The sequence below is a fragment of the Nesoenas mayeri genome (assembly GCF_963082525.1).
Source record: "Nesoenas mayeri genome assembly, chromosome: 3".
NCBI classification, from domain to species: Eukaryota; Metazoa; Chordata; class Aves; order Columbiformes; family Columbidae; genus Nesoenas; species Nesoenas mayeri.
Window position 1 is genome coordinate 51,648,731 of NC_137544.1, and position 15,792 is coordinate 51,664,522.

Below are 15,792 nucleotides of genomic sequence, written 5' to 3' on the forward strand. Positions count from 1 at the left end.
CAAACCAAACCAAAACAAAAAAACAAAACAAAACAAAACAAAACAGATTTTAAAAGCATCAGAGAAGCTATAAGCTCAATTTCTCCAACCAATGGCAAAAGATTAGAGATTGACAGACTTAAAGTGTTTACTAAAATTGAAGAGTTTCCAGGTGTTTGACAACTGGATTTCTTCAGGAGGAGGGGAGCATCTTTTTGTTTTCTTTTCTAAAAATACATTTTGCTAACATTGATTTAATTATCACTTGTGGTCCATCTCAACATGTACCTTTCTCTGACAATTAATATTTCTACAATGCGATACCTACAGAGTATCATTACTTTCATTATTAATTAGGTAATATAGTAAGATAAATACAGCTATGAAAGAGCAATAAATATTGACAGGATTTCTTATATTTGACATGAGATAACTGAGGAAGTTTTGGCAAAAGAGATTCATATTAAGTACTTATTATTAGAAGAAGAATACATTTGCTTGTCAGCTGTTAAAATCTTACCTAGAAAATGAAAGTATGTCCTGTCGGGCACTGTCTCTAACCACTGAGGTGTTTTTCATCTGTAATACACCTCAGGCCAAATTTCTTTGGGCCTACTAGCATTGCAGGTTATTACCATGCTGTGTAGCCCAATAATGTCTACAGATAAAACACAGGGGTCTCTCTGATATGCTACTGACTCCTCAGTGTACTTTTCATGCACTGTTTACAGTCTAAATATTATTCTCTACAGCCAGGTACATGGTAGCCCAGCAAACGTGACTTTGACCTCAGAAACAGACAATGATAAGGACTCTACTACTTTTGTACCTTTGGATTCTGGGGTTGTGATGTTGGCTTCAGCAGGAGGTCCAGCACCAAACTCATTAACTGCCACAATACTGAACCTACATTAAAGAAAAGAGACAGGTTTTGGTTTGCAGGTTTCTTTTGAAAGATTCCCTGAGAAATATTTTATCAAGTAGGGCAGCTGCTACAGAAGTGCTTGACTTCCAGAAAATGCCTGTTTAAATATAATGCCCTGAGAAATTTATAATAAAAATAAAACCAACCAAAATCTGAGTTCCCCAAAGGTGGGGCAACAACAGAATCTTCTAAATTAAAATTCAAAATGGGGTTTCAGACTCAAGAGCAATACAACTTCATTTCAAAAGAGTGCAAGCAGAATGCAGGCCTTTGTGTTTAATAAAGGTGAAGGAATTTTTCCAGATGTTTAAAGGGCTAGGGAGTATTGCTCTGTTATTCCCTGCATATACAGAAAACATGCCACATAAGATTAAAAAAAATGAAAAACAGCAGCCAAGAAAATGCAGCCTTCTAGACCTATTGCTTTTCCTTCCTCCCCATCTCAGTTGCACATAAGTAGCCAACTTATCTGGAATAACTCCGTTATCTCAAGGAAGGAACTCTTGCTTTCGGCAAGAACATAAGTAAGCTGCATAATTGTGCAGCAGTGGTGTTTAAGCATATCTTGTACTATCGGGGCAATAAGAGCTACAGCACACTTGGCCACATTGGTTGTATTTTCTTTTTGTACCTGTAAGTGTTGTTTGGGAAAGTGGAGAAGAACTGAAAGCTGTGCCCTCTCGAGGCTCTCAGCAGCTCATGCTTCTCACTGGTCAGGAGCAAGTTATATCCAACAATCAGCCCATTGGGAAAAAGTGGTGGAGACCACCTAACTTCAACAGTGTTTGGACTTGAACTTTGGATATCTTCAATGACAGGAGCTGTTGCAGGAGCTGCAAGAGACAGAAGTAATTAACTCTGGGATGGCATTTAATACGTTAATAGTTTTTTTCTTTTTTTAGGTACATTTTTAGGTTTCGCACCTACTAATTCATTTATACTAATAAATATGATTATGGACAGCATAAGATTTCAGCAATGGTTAACCTTTCTTTTTTTGAACCAGGAAAATGTGCATGTATTTCAGTCAAAAAGTTAACATGCATAATTATGCACAAAGGTATCCAGTGTGCCTTCACAATTTTGACCATTATTTTCTGTACATGTTTTTCAAACTAAAAGCAGGAAGTAGCCCTAAATCTTCCAGTTCAAATAAAAAGAGCCCATAGAATTTTAGTTTGGTCTTCTGCAGCTACCCAGCAGACAACATAGACATCATTCTGAAGATTAAACATCAATGTTTTCCGTGAAAGAAACAACAAGGAAATCTAAATGTTTCTGATATGGTCCCGAAAGCTGCAATTTAAAGTTCTATTTGTTACCTCCAAAAGCATGTGTCCGGTAACTGGGACTCGATGAAGAATAGAGCTGCAGCTGAGATGTAATGATCCAAGTCACTCGGAACACGTACTCTGTGAAGGCTTGAAGTTCTTTGACTGTATATGAATTTTCAGATACTACCTAGATCAATGCACAGACACAATCATTTTTTTAATTCCTCCATCTGCAGTTGCTATGTAGAGTGTTATCAGGGCAAAAGAGGTCTCATACAACAACAGATATATTTCAGGATACTGAAAAGTAACATCCTAAGTTTAAATAAGAGGAAATTCTGGGGGCTATTTTCACCATAGACTTTCATTTTCCAACCTTTCAGAACTTTTTCTCTTGTCCTCCTCTCTTTTCTTCAGAACACACTACCAAATCTAAACAATGAGTAAATGTATGGAAGGATGGATGCTGTATAATAGTAAATTTGAAGAATAAGGTAAAAAACTAAAATAATAACATATTATGGGCAATGTATTTTAAACTGTTGATATATATATACTACAAGTTCAAGAACCAATAGCTCCTAGTTACTCTAAAATATTTATGGTCCAAAGCAATTGTTCCCCATTATTTCACCGATGATTAATTCATCAGAACTTCCTGCTTAGCAAATTATCTTTACCTTTGATTTGTGGCACAAACTTGCCATGCTCTGTAAATTGGTCCAATTGAGTTGATAGCAAGATAACACGTGTACAGTTGACGCAAAAGTACATAATATGAGAATAACCATACTGAGTCAGAACAAAGGTCTACGAAGCCAAGCATTGTGTCTTTGACAAGAACTAAAATATATGTCTAGGGAAAGGTATAAAAAAAGAGAAAGCCTACAGTGATATTTCTTTTAAATACTCCCAGTCTTGTCATTTTATACGCATGGCTCAACATGAAACAATGGCAATGTTTGCATTTACTAGAACCTAATTTTTTCTTCCATTAATTGATCCAGTCACTTTTTGAACTCCACTTAGTAATTTTAGTTATTTCAATATTTAGTAGTTGAAATTTAGTAATTTAGCATCCACATCTGCCAGAAAGCAGCTGAACATTTGAACTACACATTCTGTGAGAAAATACGTTCATTTGCTAGTTTTGAACCTGACACTTGCTAGTTTCTATCAGGATCCCTAGTTCCTATGTTGGAGGAAATGGATAATAATTGTCCACTTCTCAACTCCTCTATGCTACTCATGATTTTGTAAACCTGTTTCTTGTACCTAACATATTATCCAATGTTTTTCTAAAATAAAGTGAAAAGCAGAGATAACAAGCACAACCATTGTCCTGCAAATACACTAAGAATCCCAAAGTATTTTACCAGTCTTAGTCAACTGCTAGGAAAAGATAAAGGAACAACTTAATTCAGTAGTAAATTACAGCCACTTCTGTTTCAAAATCTAGTCATTACTTTCTTTCCTCATGAGTTTTTTTTTATATGATTGCACCCTAGTAATAAATTACCCTTTCTTTCTCCAGTGAAATGGGATAGGATTATAAATAAAATCAAGAACCTATTTCCTTGCCAAGTAAAAGGAAATGTTCTTCTTTACCTCTGTGTACCTCCAGTCTCTAGGGAGCTGATTGAACTTCCACTGGATAATATATTTCACCCCAGAGATGTTAGCTGGCTTCCACCCTAATGTGACATTGTGACTTCCAATGGCAGATGCAAATGGAGCACTAGGTTTGTTCAAGTAGTCTGAAGGGAAAATATAATTCAATAGTGAGAAAAAACCTCCATGACAATCTCTGGGCCTTGAAGGTTAAAGCATGGCACTCCACACACCCAAAAGTTGTGAGGCCAATGAAAAGACAGAAAAGAATACATTGACAATTTTGCTGAATAAATTGCATGACGTTTTAAGCACAGTTTGATAAGTAAGCCCAAACTGGGCCAAACTCAATGCAAGCGTATGTGACTACAACTCTGTGCTTTGGTAAATGCCCTTTTAGTTACAGATACTTAGTAAAATTTTGCTAAATAGAGACCTAGAGAAGCTGTGGTAGACTTTTGAAGACATTTTCAAGGAGTCTATTTCAACAACACTGTATTAGCCCAGTTGTTCCCATGTAAGTCTCAGGAGCTTTTGGCAATGATTTCAAGGTAGTAGACAGGTCTTGACAAAGTATCATCTTAAACAGCTGAGGTTGAATTTTCAAAGTCTGATGTCCATGAAAGGGAGGAAAATGAGTTTTACGATAAGAAATGGTTAACTTCATTGTATTTGTTAAAAGAAAAGAGAGGAGTGGTAATATTCTGATAAATAAAAATACTCAAGACATTCCTATTTTTTCAAAGAAATCCAGAGAGTAGAACAAGACTATAATGTTAAAACTGAATTTATCAGACTGTGAATCAGACACAGGACTCCATTCAGACTTACTTTGTGCTTCAACTCCATATGCATCCTCTGCACGGCTACAGCCAAATTTACAGGAAACTGTCTGTGTAGGGTACAGAAATCACTGGTTAGTTTTGTGAAAAGGCAAACTTCCTCCTAGAGTTACACAGACACAGTTTAAACATGTACAAATCCTGTGGATATATTGAATACATACAAACCCTGTGGAAGTCATTACATTCATTCTAAAAAACAGCAGTTCCACAAACTCAATCCAAAGAACTTCCTGAGAGCGTTTCCATTGGTTCACTGGGCACTGAATTAGGGTTCTTCTCCTCACACACTGTCCTTTTGTGGAAAGCACAACTATGGGGCTACATTAAAGCTGGGAATAGAATTCAGTGACAACCATGGAGTCAGGAAATAATGTTTTTTAACTTGTTAATGCTACGTGCCACATGTTTGGTTTCACTCTTTCCTGCTTCCTGTCTTTCCTGTGAATGAGGAACATTCTTTCAAATGTATTTCCAGTCAGTTTTCAAAATAGTTGAAATTAGTGATTCATCAGAGCAGCCATGTCTAATTCACACTTCCTTGTTAGTAGTTACTCCTTCTGGTACAGTCATGTCTACAAGCTGCAAACATAACAAATACCCCAGGGCAATGAGTTCTCTATGCTCATATCCTAAAACCAGAAAACTCCTAAGAGTTTCAGTTTGGGTAAGGAACATAGATATAGTGCTACCCTGCTTTATAGGTAGACAACTTAAGAAGAGGTAGTAACATTTTCCAGGTGCATCTCAGTAGCTTAAAAATTACCTGAAAGGTTGTGTTTTCTGGAAAGCCGAAGCTTTTGAGAAGTGATGGTTTGAGCTTTTCTAAACAAGTATTTTATTTGGGCTCATTTTATTCTGCAAGTTCATTCAGCCTATAAAATATTGAAGTTTGCTTCATACAGCAACGACCTTTCAAGTGATAATTAACCTTCAGATCATTCAGAAACAATTAATTATGTTAAGTGAGCAAATTTTTTAATTGCTCTTCCTGTGATTCTAGGATATACACTTCCGTCACCCTACAGAAACTGATAAGGCATGTTATTTCAAACAAGACAGTTGCAGGTGAGATGGATTTATAAACTTGCTTAGCAGTGTGTTCCTACATACATTATCTCATATCTAGGCATTCAGTGCCAAGTGCAAGTATCAAAAAGTTTTTTCTGATGTTTTTATATTCAGAGAAATAAAATACTTCCAAGTGAATTATCTTGACGGTGAGCAGGCAAATATGCAGGTATTAGCAGACATCAGTTACCAGCTGTACACTGGAGCTTTCATTTACAACCAAGACTTGTTTAGTTTGTATGGGATAGTGTCCCCAGATTACGTACTGATTCATACTGCCTTCTGCTTCATTTATGACAAACAATTCTGACCATTTGTTTTATGCAGTGTTTTTCTTTCTTCTTTTCATCTTTGTCTGAACCATAAACACAATTTTTGCTTGAGGTAAGAGGATTACTAAAGCTCCTAGCCTTAGAAACTTAGAGGGAAATTTGCCATCTGCTCTGCCTGAAAACAAGCAATAGTCACATACTCTCCATTGATCAGAACTGCCCCTATATGAGACAGATTCTGCTGCCCTTGTGAATATTCCCACAGAATTCAGTGGCACTCCCGTGTTTCTAGGTGAGAGATAATATCCAACAGGAGTAATACTACCAGATTCCAGTCCCAAGGTGTAGTCACAGGACAGAGCTGAGCCAACACCAAAGGAAAAGTTACACAGTTACTCACCCTCCTCTCCCATGCAGGACACAGTGACCTGTTCCTCTGCAGGCAGTGACCTGCTGCTCACCTGACCATGTGGGGAGTCAAGTCAGCTAGCTAATACAGTGGAAAAATCATCTCACAAAAGCCCTTGTAGAATTAGTGAATTTAGCTGGCATATTGTGTGGCCAGACAAGAAAAAAAAACGAAAACAAAAACAAAAACAAAAACAAAACGAACAAAAAAAAGCCAACAACAACAACAAAAATCACACTAATTCAGTGTTTCTACAAAAGTTGGTTACTTCTTGGCTGTTCCTACACTCCAAAACCATCATTTAGCATATTTGTAAACCTGTGTCATGGTTACAATTTCACAGATTAAAAAGCATTTAAAAAGTCAGTCTTTTCAATCCAAGTTCCAGCTTGCCAACGCATTTTTGTTCCTACTCGGGATTCCCTCCAACTCCATCATCTCCTGCTTGAAGTACGTTACTCCCATCTGGGTACAGCCCTCGGACAGAGACCTCAACAGTCCCAAACACAGTCCTGAAACAGTCCCATCCCCATCTGGTCGTACACTCTATGTTCATGCTAAAAGGGCCCCAGAAAGGCACTGTCTCTTTAGCAGCACTTCGTTGCCTCATATTTATCACTGTAAACCCAGTCCATCTTGCAGTACAGACTGTCCATTTGAGATCTCTTACTAAATTGCATTTTACTTCGTTCCGAGACTCTTCTGAGGCAAGAGTGTGTTTTGTCTTCTAGTTCCCACTCTTTGTTGCCATTTCTCACCAAACTGGTGTCATACCAGCATTGATTCTCACCTGTTTCATCTTTGATGGCATTAATGAAAAACTAGATAGAACAAGACCTCTATCTGTACTCTGTACCATACTGGTGTGATTAGTCTGTTTTCTTGAAAGCAATATTCTTTGCTACACAGCAGTTTTAAATGTGAACATGTCCTTATTCACCATGCTGGAAAGAAAGGATTCAGTACTTAACTCATTCTTCAGCTTTAGGGAGCACAAAACCAGTAGACCCGGATTGATAAGTTTATGTATCTACATTGTATTTCTTAGCACTATATGGACATTGTAATCACTGAAATAATGATTTTTTATATTGATCTGATAGCATTTAACTTACCTCACATGCTCTAATGTATGTCTTGTTCTGCCAAGAAGCAAATAAATCAAATGCAGGATTAGCATAAATATAATCACAGAGTATTTCAGATAGTATCAATTAATTAAAAATTTCTTGCAGTGAAAGTATGCTACAAAAACTTATCACTGGCAAATAATGAAAGAAAGAAAATCCACACTTGAAAAACCAGAAAGTCAACATTAAAATGATGCCAGCTTCATGTCTTCAAGAGGTCCAGAAAAAAAGGCAGTTAAAAACTATCAGGCCAGTTGTCCCAGACCAATGGTAATTCTTATTCATCGGTTTAATAAAAGCAAGAAATCAATCTAGTAAAGACCATGTGCTTCATTTGCATCTGCATACAACTCTGACACGGGCCCCAGTAGAATAAAATCCTGAAAAGTACTAGTTCTTTCTCACTGCCTGAATATCTGGGTGAGTGGTTGAACTTAATGAACTGTAAAATGTCCCCAGATTTTGACAAACACAATGAAAATTTTGATATTAGAGGCCTGTATCTAGTGTAGTCCCTCAAGGGACAATACTGGGACCAGTATTATTCACTCTATTTATCAGTGACTTGGATGAGGGAATAGAGTGCACTATCAGCAGGTTTGCTGATGACAGCAAACTGGGAGGAGTGGCTGATATGCCAGATGGCTGTGCTGCCATCCAGTGAGACCTGGACAGGCTGGAGAGTTGGGCAGGGAAAAATTTAAAGAAATATTACAAGGGTAAGTGTAGAGTCTTACATCTGGACATGAATAACCCCAGGTTCCAGTATAAACTGGGGAACAACCTGTTAGAGAACAGTGTAGGGGAAAGGGACCTGGGGGTCCTGGTGGACAGCAGGATGACCATGAGCCAGCACTGTGCCCTTGTGGCCAAGAAGGCCAATGGTATCCTGGGGTGTAATAGAAGGGGGGTGATTAGTAGGTTGAGAGAGGTTCTCCTTCCCTTCTACTCTGCCCTGGTGAAACCACATCTGGAATATTGTGTCCAGTTCTGGGCCCCTCAGTTCAAGAAGGACAGGGAACTGCTGGAGAGGGTCCAGCGCAGGGCAACAAAGATGATTAAGGGAGTGGAGCATCTCCCTTATGAGGAAAGGCTGAGGGAGCTGAGTCTCTTTAGCTTGGAGAAGAGGAGACTGAGGGTTGACCTCATTAATGTTTACAAATATGTAAAGAGTGAGTGTCACGAGGATGGAGCCAGGCTCTTCTCAGTATCGGTAACAACCAGTAATAAGACAATGGGCAATGGGTACAAACTGGAACACAGGAGGTTCCACTTAAATATGAGAAGAAACTTCTTCACAGTGAGGGTGACAGAGCACTGGAACAGGCTGCCCAGGGGGGTTGTGGAGTCTCTTTCTCTGGAGACATTCAAAACCTGCTTGGACACATTCCTGTGTAACCTCATCTAGGTGTTCCTGCTCCAACAGGGGGATTGGACTTTCAAGGCCCCTTCCAATCCCTAACATTCTGTGATTCTGTAACTCCCATAGATTATTAACTTCTGAAGACAGAATTTATGAATGCACTGAGAATATGTTCATTATATCTTTTTCATAGAAACACTCCTCTGGTTAGGTTTTTCACATCTAGTGTTGGCTAAGGTTCTTGATGGACTGGAGACAAGTGCTATAAAGGCAAGGCTAAGGCAATACTCACACATTTCAGTGGACAATCGATTTGTACTGTTGCATTCCAAAACTGACATCCCTGTGTGCACTGCAAAGACAGACAGCAGCTTTAAAAAGGACTTTGAAAACACATTTTTAAAGAGAGAGGATACTCCATATGCTAAGAGTGAGGACAACAGTTCAATTTCCAGATGAAGGAAAATATTCTGCATGACCAAGTCACTTAGGTCCTTCTTGCCCTGGTTCCTTAGCAATAAAGTAGGCATTTACAGCACTTAAACTCTGTAACAAAAATATTAAATATATCAAAGATTATAGGTACTCACATGCTATGTACACTGTTAGTTATGTTGCATAGTGTTCTTCTCAATGCAAAATCAAATATAGAGCAGAAGAAAAAAAGAATTCTTAAAGATTGGTTTGTACAGAAGAGTAGATGTTCAGCTACTTGTTCAGTTCTGCTAAAGTATTTGACACCCTTGCATGTACTGAGGGCAGTAAAAGGATTGCAGGACACCTGACCAGACTGTGACTGTCACCTGGGGAGAGTGCTCAGCTTGACACAGGCCCTGGGAAAGGGCTGACGCACAGCTCCAGGAGCAGAAGGAGCCCTGGCTAATGACAGTCCACGTCCAGTCATCCAGCCACAGTGGGTGCGGTCAGTGCTCCCTCTCTCCCAGCTTTATTTTACCCCTTGGTCTCTGTGGAGAAGAGATATGGAGCACACAGCACAGCCAAGCACAGTGGAAAGCCATGCAACACGAGCCTCCTACTCTCCAACAGGCAAGGCATTGGCTTTAAAACAAGGAGTTTTCAAAGATATAATGAATATGATGTGGTTTGGATTTCATATTGGACCTCACTTGTTTATTCAGTCCCGTTCACTTCTTCATGATCATGTATATTTTTCTTTTTAAAAGGAAACTGAAAGGGAACGGCTTTGGAAGCAGGAAACTGACATTGAGCCTTGCAAAGCCTCATGAAAGAAATAGTAAGACTTTATAACACTGAGCAAAGATACACAGTGACCTAAATGAGTGAGCCAACCTTGCTATGCATTGTCATGACAACACAGCCTTTATGGTCCCAGCATCATAAATGACCTGGCCTTGCTGGATGCCGGGTGCCGAGAGGCTGCTTCCCACTAGTCTCTGTGGAAAATACTGATGACTGAATCCTCCACCACTCTTCAAAGAATATGTATAACTGCCAATTTAAATTGCATTTGAAATCTGAACTAGGAGAACATTAGCTCAAACAGTTGCAAGAATGCTGCTGTGGAAAGCTCACGTGAAGCTTAAGAATCCTCCATGATAGACACAGACAATTGAAATCCTATAGGTCTCTAAATCCTCAAAAATTGTAATTTTAAGTTTTCTCTCATCAAATCACTCTAAAAACAGAATAAAACACTTATCTATACAAAGGTAGCTAAATAAAATTGTCTTGATTTGCATTTTGAAGGCAACACTGTAGATCATAAATGTGAACATGGCTCACAGCAGAGATCCACACCCTTTACACATTTTCTTTAAACAAAAAAGACAATTGTGTCTGCAATAACTTGAGCCAAGTCTAAACACACAACCTATTGACTTATGCCAGACAGGCAACTGTGCACATTTACGTGAAGTCTTTGACAATATAATCATTGTACCCATTTTATTCAAATAGCAGTAACATAAAATGTCAGTAATTAACAAAGTAAACTATTACTCACTGCTCCAGTGATGTCACTAACATTGCAAAGGTTAGTAATTCCAAGTTCTCCTTCCTATAAGAGAAATACATACATTTTTACAAAGTCAAAATGTTTCCCCAAAACTCTTTGATTGAAATATATTAAAGCATTATTTTCTTGTAAAGCAAATTTTCTTTGACTAACGTTTCCTAATTTGGAGAAATTTATTGTTGACAGACCAGTAGCTTCTCACTTGAGAATAATTTCAGTGTACCATCAAAGACATTGGCATAATCAGCTGGTGTCAATTACATTACCTTAGATAGGAATTTGGCTCTCATCTGATTCTGGTTCACTGAATCAATAATGAAAGTTTCATAAATATGTTAGGCATAAATGACAAAGCCAAGTGGTTTTGACCTCTTGAGAGCATAAAGACCTTCCTTCAAGTGGAATTTCTTTTGTCTGGCCTCTTTTTGAAGGGATTTTACACAGCCATATGGTGATCGCCCTTCGTCTCCTGTCAAAAGTGTTGTTGAGCTAAGGTGTCTACTTTTTCACATAATTCAAAGTGTGCAAAACCAGTCACAACCTGTGAAATGCAAATGATTTGAGGATGTATCTAACAGCCTTGGAGAGTTGAATGTTAGGTCTTAAGCTTTGTCTGGCAAGGAGGTAAGAGCATCCTTAATAAAACAACTCTCCAGAAGACATTTTCAGCACACTGGGCACACTGTGACAATAGTGAGAATCAAAGGTGTCACAAAGCAAATCTAAATGCAATAAGTAGTCTGGACATGAAAAATAAGATTTACAGCTCTCGGACTCAAAGATCATATTTTTCTCATCTGAATCCCTTATACAATACATTCACTGAACAGGAATCAGATTTTCCTGTCTTTCAAAGCTGAGAGGAACAAAAACTTACTTCTTACTCTGAATTAATTTAAGCTTAAATCAAAGGATCCCCATTAAAGTTATCATTGCATGATAGGTCTCCATCAGGGAAGGCAATTAACTCTTTCACTGGTGCAAGAATTAGAAATAGTTTTAAAGGAACTGTCAGACAAATGTATGAAATAAAATGGAGCAGGTGATAGTCCTTTGCAGTAGGTTTCCACAATTAGTTAGCCCTAGGGCACAAAATGTTCTCTTTGCAGAGCAAAGGTACATGGTCTTCTAAGCAACATCAACATTTCAGGCAAATAGAAACAAGGAGGTCACTCCTGAAAGCCTCATGTAGAATTCTTGTTTGGATTTGAGAGGTTTTGCTTATCTTTGTTGTGCATCAATAGAAGGAAAATAATAAATTCCACCTGAGTACTCAAAGGAGCACTAAGAAAGCACAAGATTAAGGATCCAACCACTTACTTTAGTACTTAAAGAAACATCCACAATTTAAAGCATAAGTGGCTTAAAAAAGAAGCTGAAACTATTTTGGGATAATTGTGCAAGCCACAGATTCCCAGCCAATTTCTTCTGAATTTACAGTTTTCCTAGGTTTGTATAAGAGAAGTCATATACTAGACAGAAATGGATAAGCAAAGTGTATAAACTGAAATAATAAAGGGTTATCTCCTTCACCCTCCAGGGTCTTTAGCGTTTACAGCAATTTCAGGAGCTGTTGGAACTGAAGTATATAAAGTATAAAACAAAAACACATGCAAACTGGTTAATGGCATTTATTCCTTACCCAGTTCCACAAATTCAAATATGAAACATTAGTTCTCAAACTCTGTTTTTACTCAGCTACATTCTTTAAAACAATTTTGAAAAAAGCTGATATGTAATGGAAAATTCTTACAGTGCTAATAACCATCTATGTTTCAAAAGATTAAACACAGTTTTTCAAAACTTACCAGGTTACTTGTACACAAGTTTTGGCAGTTTTTTGAGAAAGTACAGTACACTGCAGAAATCCATACACAGTAAAAAGCAGCAAATCTGTTTAGCGGGAGATCCCAAAGGCAAATGTTCCTCATAACTTGAACAGTTTCATCTGGCAGTCCGATTCTTTCCTTGACTTGGCCATATGAGCTCCTTTTAGGCTAGATGACGGAGATGCGACTGTGAACTTTCTGCATTTCAGTGTATTCAATGTTTTTAAAATCCTTGTTTACACTCCGTTCCTTCAACAACTTTTCAGCTTCCTGGAGCACTTGTCTTGAAATTGCGTAACATCTATTTCATAGTTTCTTATTAAACCACTGAAACAAAAGAGTTGACCAATGAAAGTCAGCGTATCTCCTTACATAAATATAATTAATGTACAGAGGAAACTAAGTGCAATGCTGTTAATCGGGTGCTCCAAGCAACACGGAAACAGCGAGAGAGTGAGAGAAAACCGGCCTAATCTTCATTTCCACTGTGATTAAGCTATTTCTAAGTATTTTCAAGTGGATACAATGAAGTAAATTCATTTGTGGTGGTGAATAAATTTGTTAGAACACTAGAGTTTGTATCAGTCAGTACAAAAATGATAATTATCTATTTTAATGATTGTTTCCAAATGTCCCATTTCTACACCAAAATACCACTCAAAACAGGCTCCTGTCTGTCTTCTGCTGCAATGTAGACACATGTTAACAAGAGCAAATCTGCTAGGCGGTGTCCACACGAGTGGGCACAAATGTACTAGTAAGTTTGTGCCCATATCATGCAATAAAATTTAACCTGATGGATTTTTCATGTATCTAATTTAAAAAGACTTGAAGAATCCTACCTAAAGTTGGAGACTCACATTAAAGAGGTCAGTGAGAACACCCAGCTTCCAGTCTGTAGTACATCTCTGTTGTATCACAGGACCCTCCACAGAGTAATTCTGTGAACTGCAATAGGAAATTGATCCAGCTTACAAATATATATGTATATATAAACAAATGATACATAATTTATGTGCATGTGTATTATGCATTGTAAATAAAATGTGCTATTCTATACGTAACAGAGCACTAATCATAAGTTTAAGCTGGCACATTGTGTCATTGCTGCTTAAACAGGGGACCCACTTTCCTACCATATGTAAATGTTCCTTTACCTTCCCAAGCCCCACTCCCTTGCCATGCAAACATCCTGCAGCCATGCGATAAACCAGGCTGAGAATCTGGATGACACTAACCCAGCAACAACAAAAGTGAATTGGTTAACATCATCCTGATGCTATTTTCTCTGATTCAGGCTGCAGCACAGCCTCATGTGCTGCTGTGCCCATGCATGATAGGTGAAAGGCACTAAAAGCACCGAGACAGAGGTAAAAGATAAGCTGGGCTGGAGAGAGGCGATGGATATTGCCAAGCACATGGCTCGAAGGTGATCAGAGGAAGGAAAGGCTTTGTGGAGGAGGCTTCTTCCTTTTCTTCCACTTGTCCTGCGAAGCGTTTGGGGATTTGCTTGTGCATTATTTCAGCCTCCTCACCACTACTCAAGGGAACTCCTGAAAGAGAATAAGACTTGTCTATAGTGAGCTCAGCTTTCAGCTAAGGGTGAAGGGGAAGGTGAAGGGGAGTTACTGCCCCATTTGTTTGTCACTTCTTTGCTCCAGAAGGATGCTGCCCACCTTCCAGCCCACCAGCAAAGCTGCTCAAGAGGGAACTCCTTAGCTCCAGCCAAAATAATCCAGTCTAGTCTGACTTCTTAAATAGTAGTTCTTTGCTAATCCAGCTCATCTAGGCTGAAGAAGTTTTGTCAGAGCTCACATGAGCAGCATAACTGAAGAGGAATCTGGTGACAGGCAGCCGTGGGCTGTAATTTCTTCCTGAGACAGAGCACTTTGTGCTTTGCGTAGATCTTTAGGAGACTTAAGACCCTCAGGATTTGACCTCTAGTTCTACACCAGTAAATTAAATGTACCCACATCCACACCCTAACAGGTGGCATAGGATAAGTCAGATCCACACTTCAAAAATCCTTCATACTCCAGGAGAGGATGACCACAACTCGAACACTGATGAGGAATAACTCCTAGCTTTTGCTAACTCACATACTGTTCCTGGATATTATTTGGGCTAGTGCTGACATGGACCAAAACTAGCCATGCACAAATCTAGCAGTTTAACAGTAGGTTTATGCGGTCACTGCTGCCAGGCATGGCTTTAAATTGCTAGTTTAGGTGTAGCACAGGTTAACAAATGTGTCTAATTTCAATCTTACATATATATATATATATATATATATATATATATAAAATCAGATCTATTATTCAACACTTCGGGATTTTGTTTTGTTTTTTAGGAAACAATTTATTGTCAGGGCCTGTCTTGGGTCTTATTTGAAGGTATATAGGGAGGTGCAGTGGGAGGGGAAAAGGAGGGATCAAGTTAAGATTCTGGTGAGGAATGTAGTCAAGGTGCACCTGAAAGCCTGAAGAAGGTATCAGACACATAAAAATGTCGGCATTTGGCTCTTAGGGCAAGAAAATTTGGATACTATAAAAAACGCCTAACTAAATCGTTCTTTATCACTGGAAGGATTTGCAAATACTGATGCTGATAGTTCTTGTAAGAATTTTCACATTCATATATGTGTAGTACATGCACACCTTGCACAAATGGGCTCTAGCCATTACTGCAGATAATTAATAAAATAATATTAAAGATATTATGCAAAAGAATAATTCGTTTTAGGATGCAGAAATTTTTCATAGACTTTCAGCGCTGTTTTCCACCAGATGTCACTGTAACATCCCATAAACCGGGACCTTCAAAGAAAAAAAACACTGAACTGTTTCCTTTCTTGTTTATGATTATATTGACACATTGGCCAAACAAATACTAGCAGTAACCTCGGCCTTTGAATTTTTCCCCTAAATTTAAAAATTCTTCAGGAAGAGAGTATTTATGGACTTTAGAAAACAAACTTTAAAAGGAGGGTTTGTAAAATCTGTAAATGATGGGGTATGTGTTATTTTTAAGGGCATCTCTTCCATAAAACTGCATCCTGGCACAGAACTAGGAATCTAGACTCTGTGGGACA

General features: G+C 38.3%; 1 protein-coding gene across 1 annotated transcript in view; it reads right to left on the bottom strand.

Moving 5' to 3' along the window:
- The window catches only part of ROS1 (ROS proto-oncogene 1, receptor tyrosine kinase), a gene marked incomplete at its 5' end in the record, with an annotated part of 72,297 nt that extends 59,494 nt beyond the window's left edge, over positions 1-12,803 (bottom strand). The window contains 9 exons of the mRNA XM_080342285.1: positions 809-885; positions 1,536-1,737; positions 2,227-2,365; positions 3,787-3,935; positions 4,621-4,681; positions 7,499-7,525; positions 9,169-9,228; positions 10,861-10,914; positions 12,681-12,803. Coding sequence (XP_080198411.1) covers positions 809-885; positions 1,536-1,737; positions 2,227-2,365; positions 3,787-3,935; positions 4,621-4,681; positions 7,499-7,525; positions 9,169-9,228; positions 10,861-10,914; positions 12,681-12,803 — 892 coding nt within the window. The remainder of the gene's footprint in view (positions 1-808; positions 886-1,535; positions 1,738-2,226; positions 2,366-3,786; positions 3,936-4,620; positions 4,682-7,498; positions 7,526-9,168; positions 9,229-10,860; positions 10,915-12,680) is intronic.
- Positions 12,804-15,792: the final 2,989 nt, after the last annotated feature.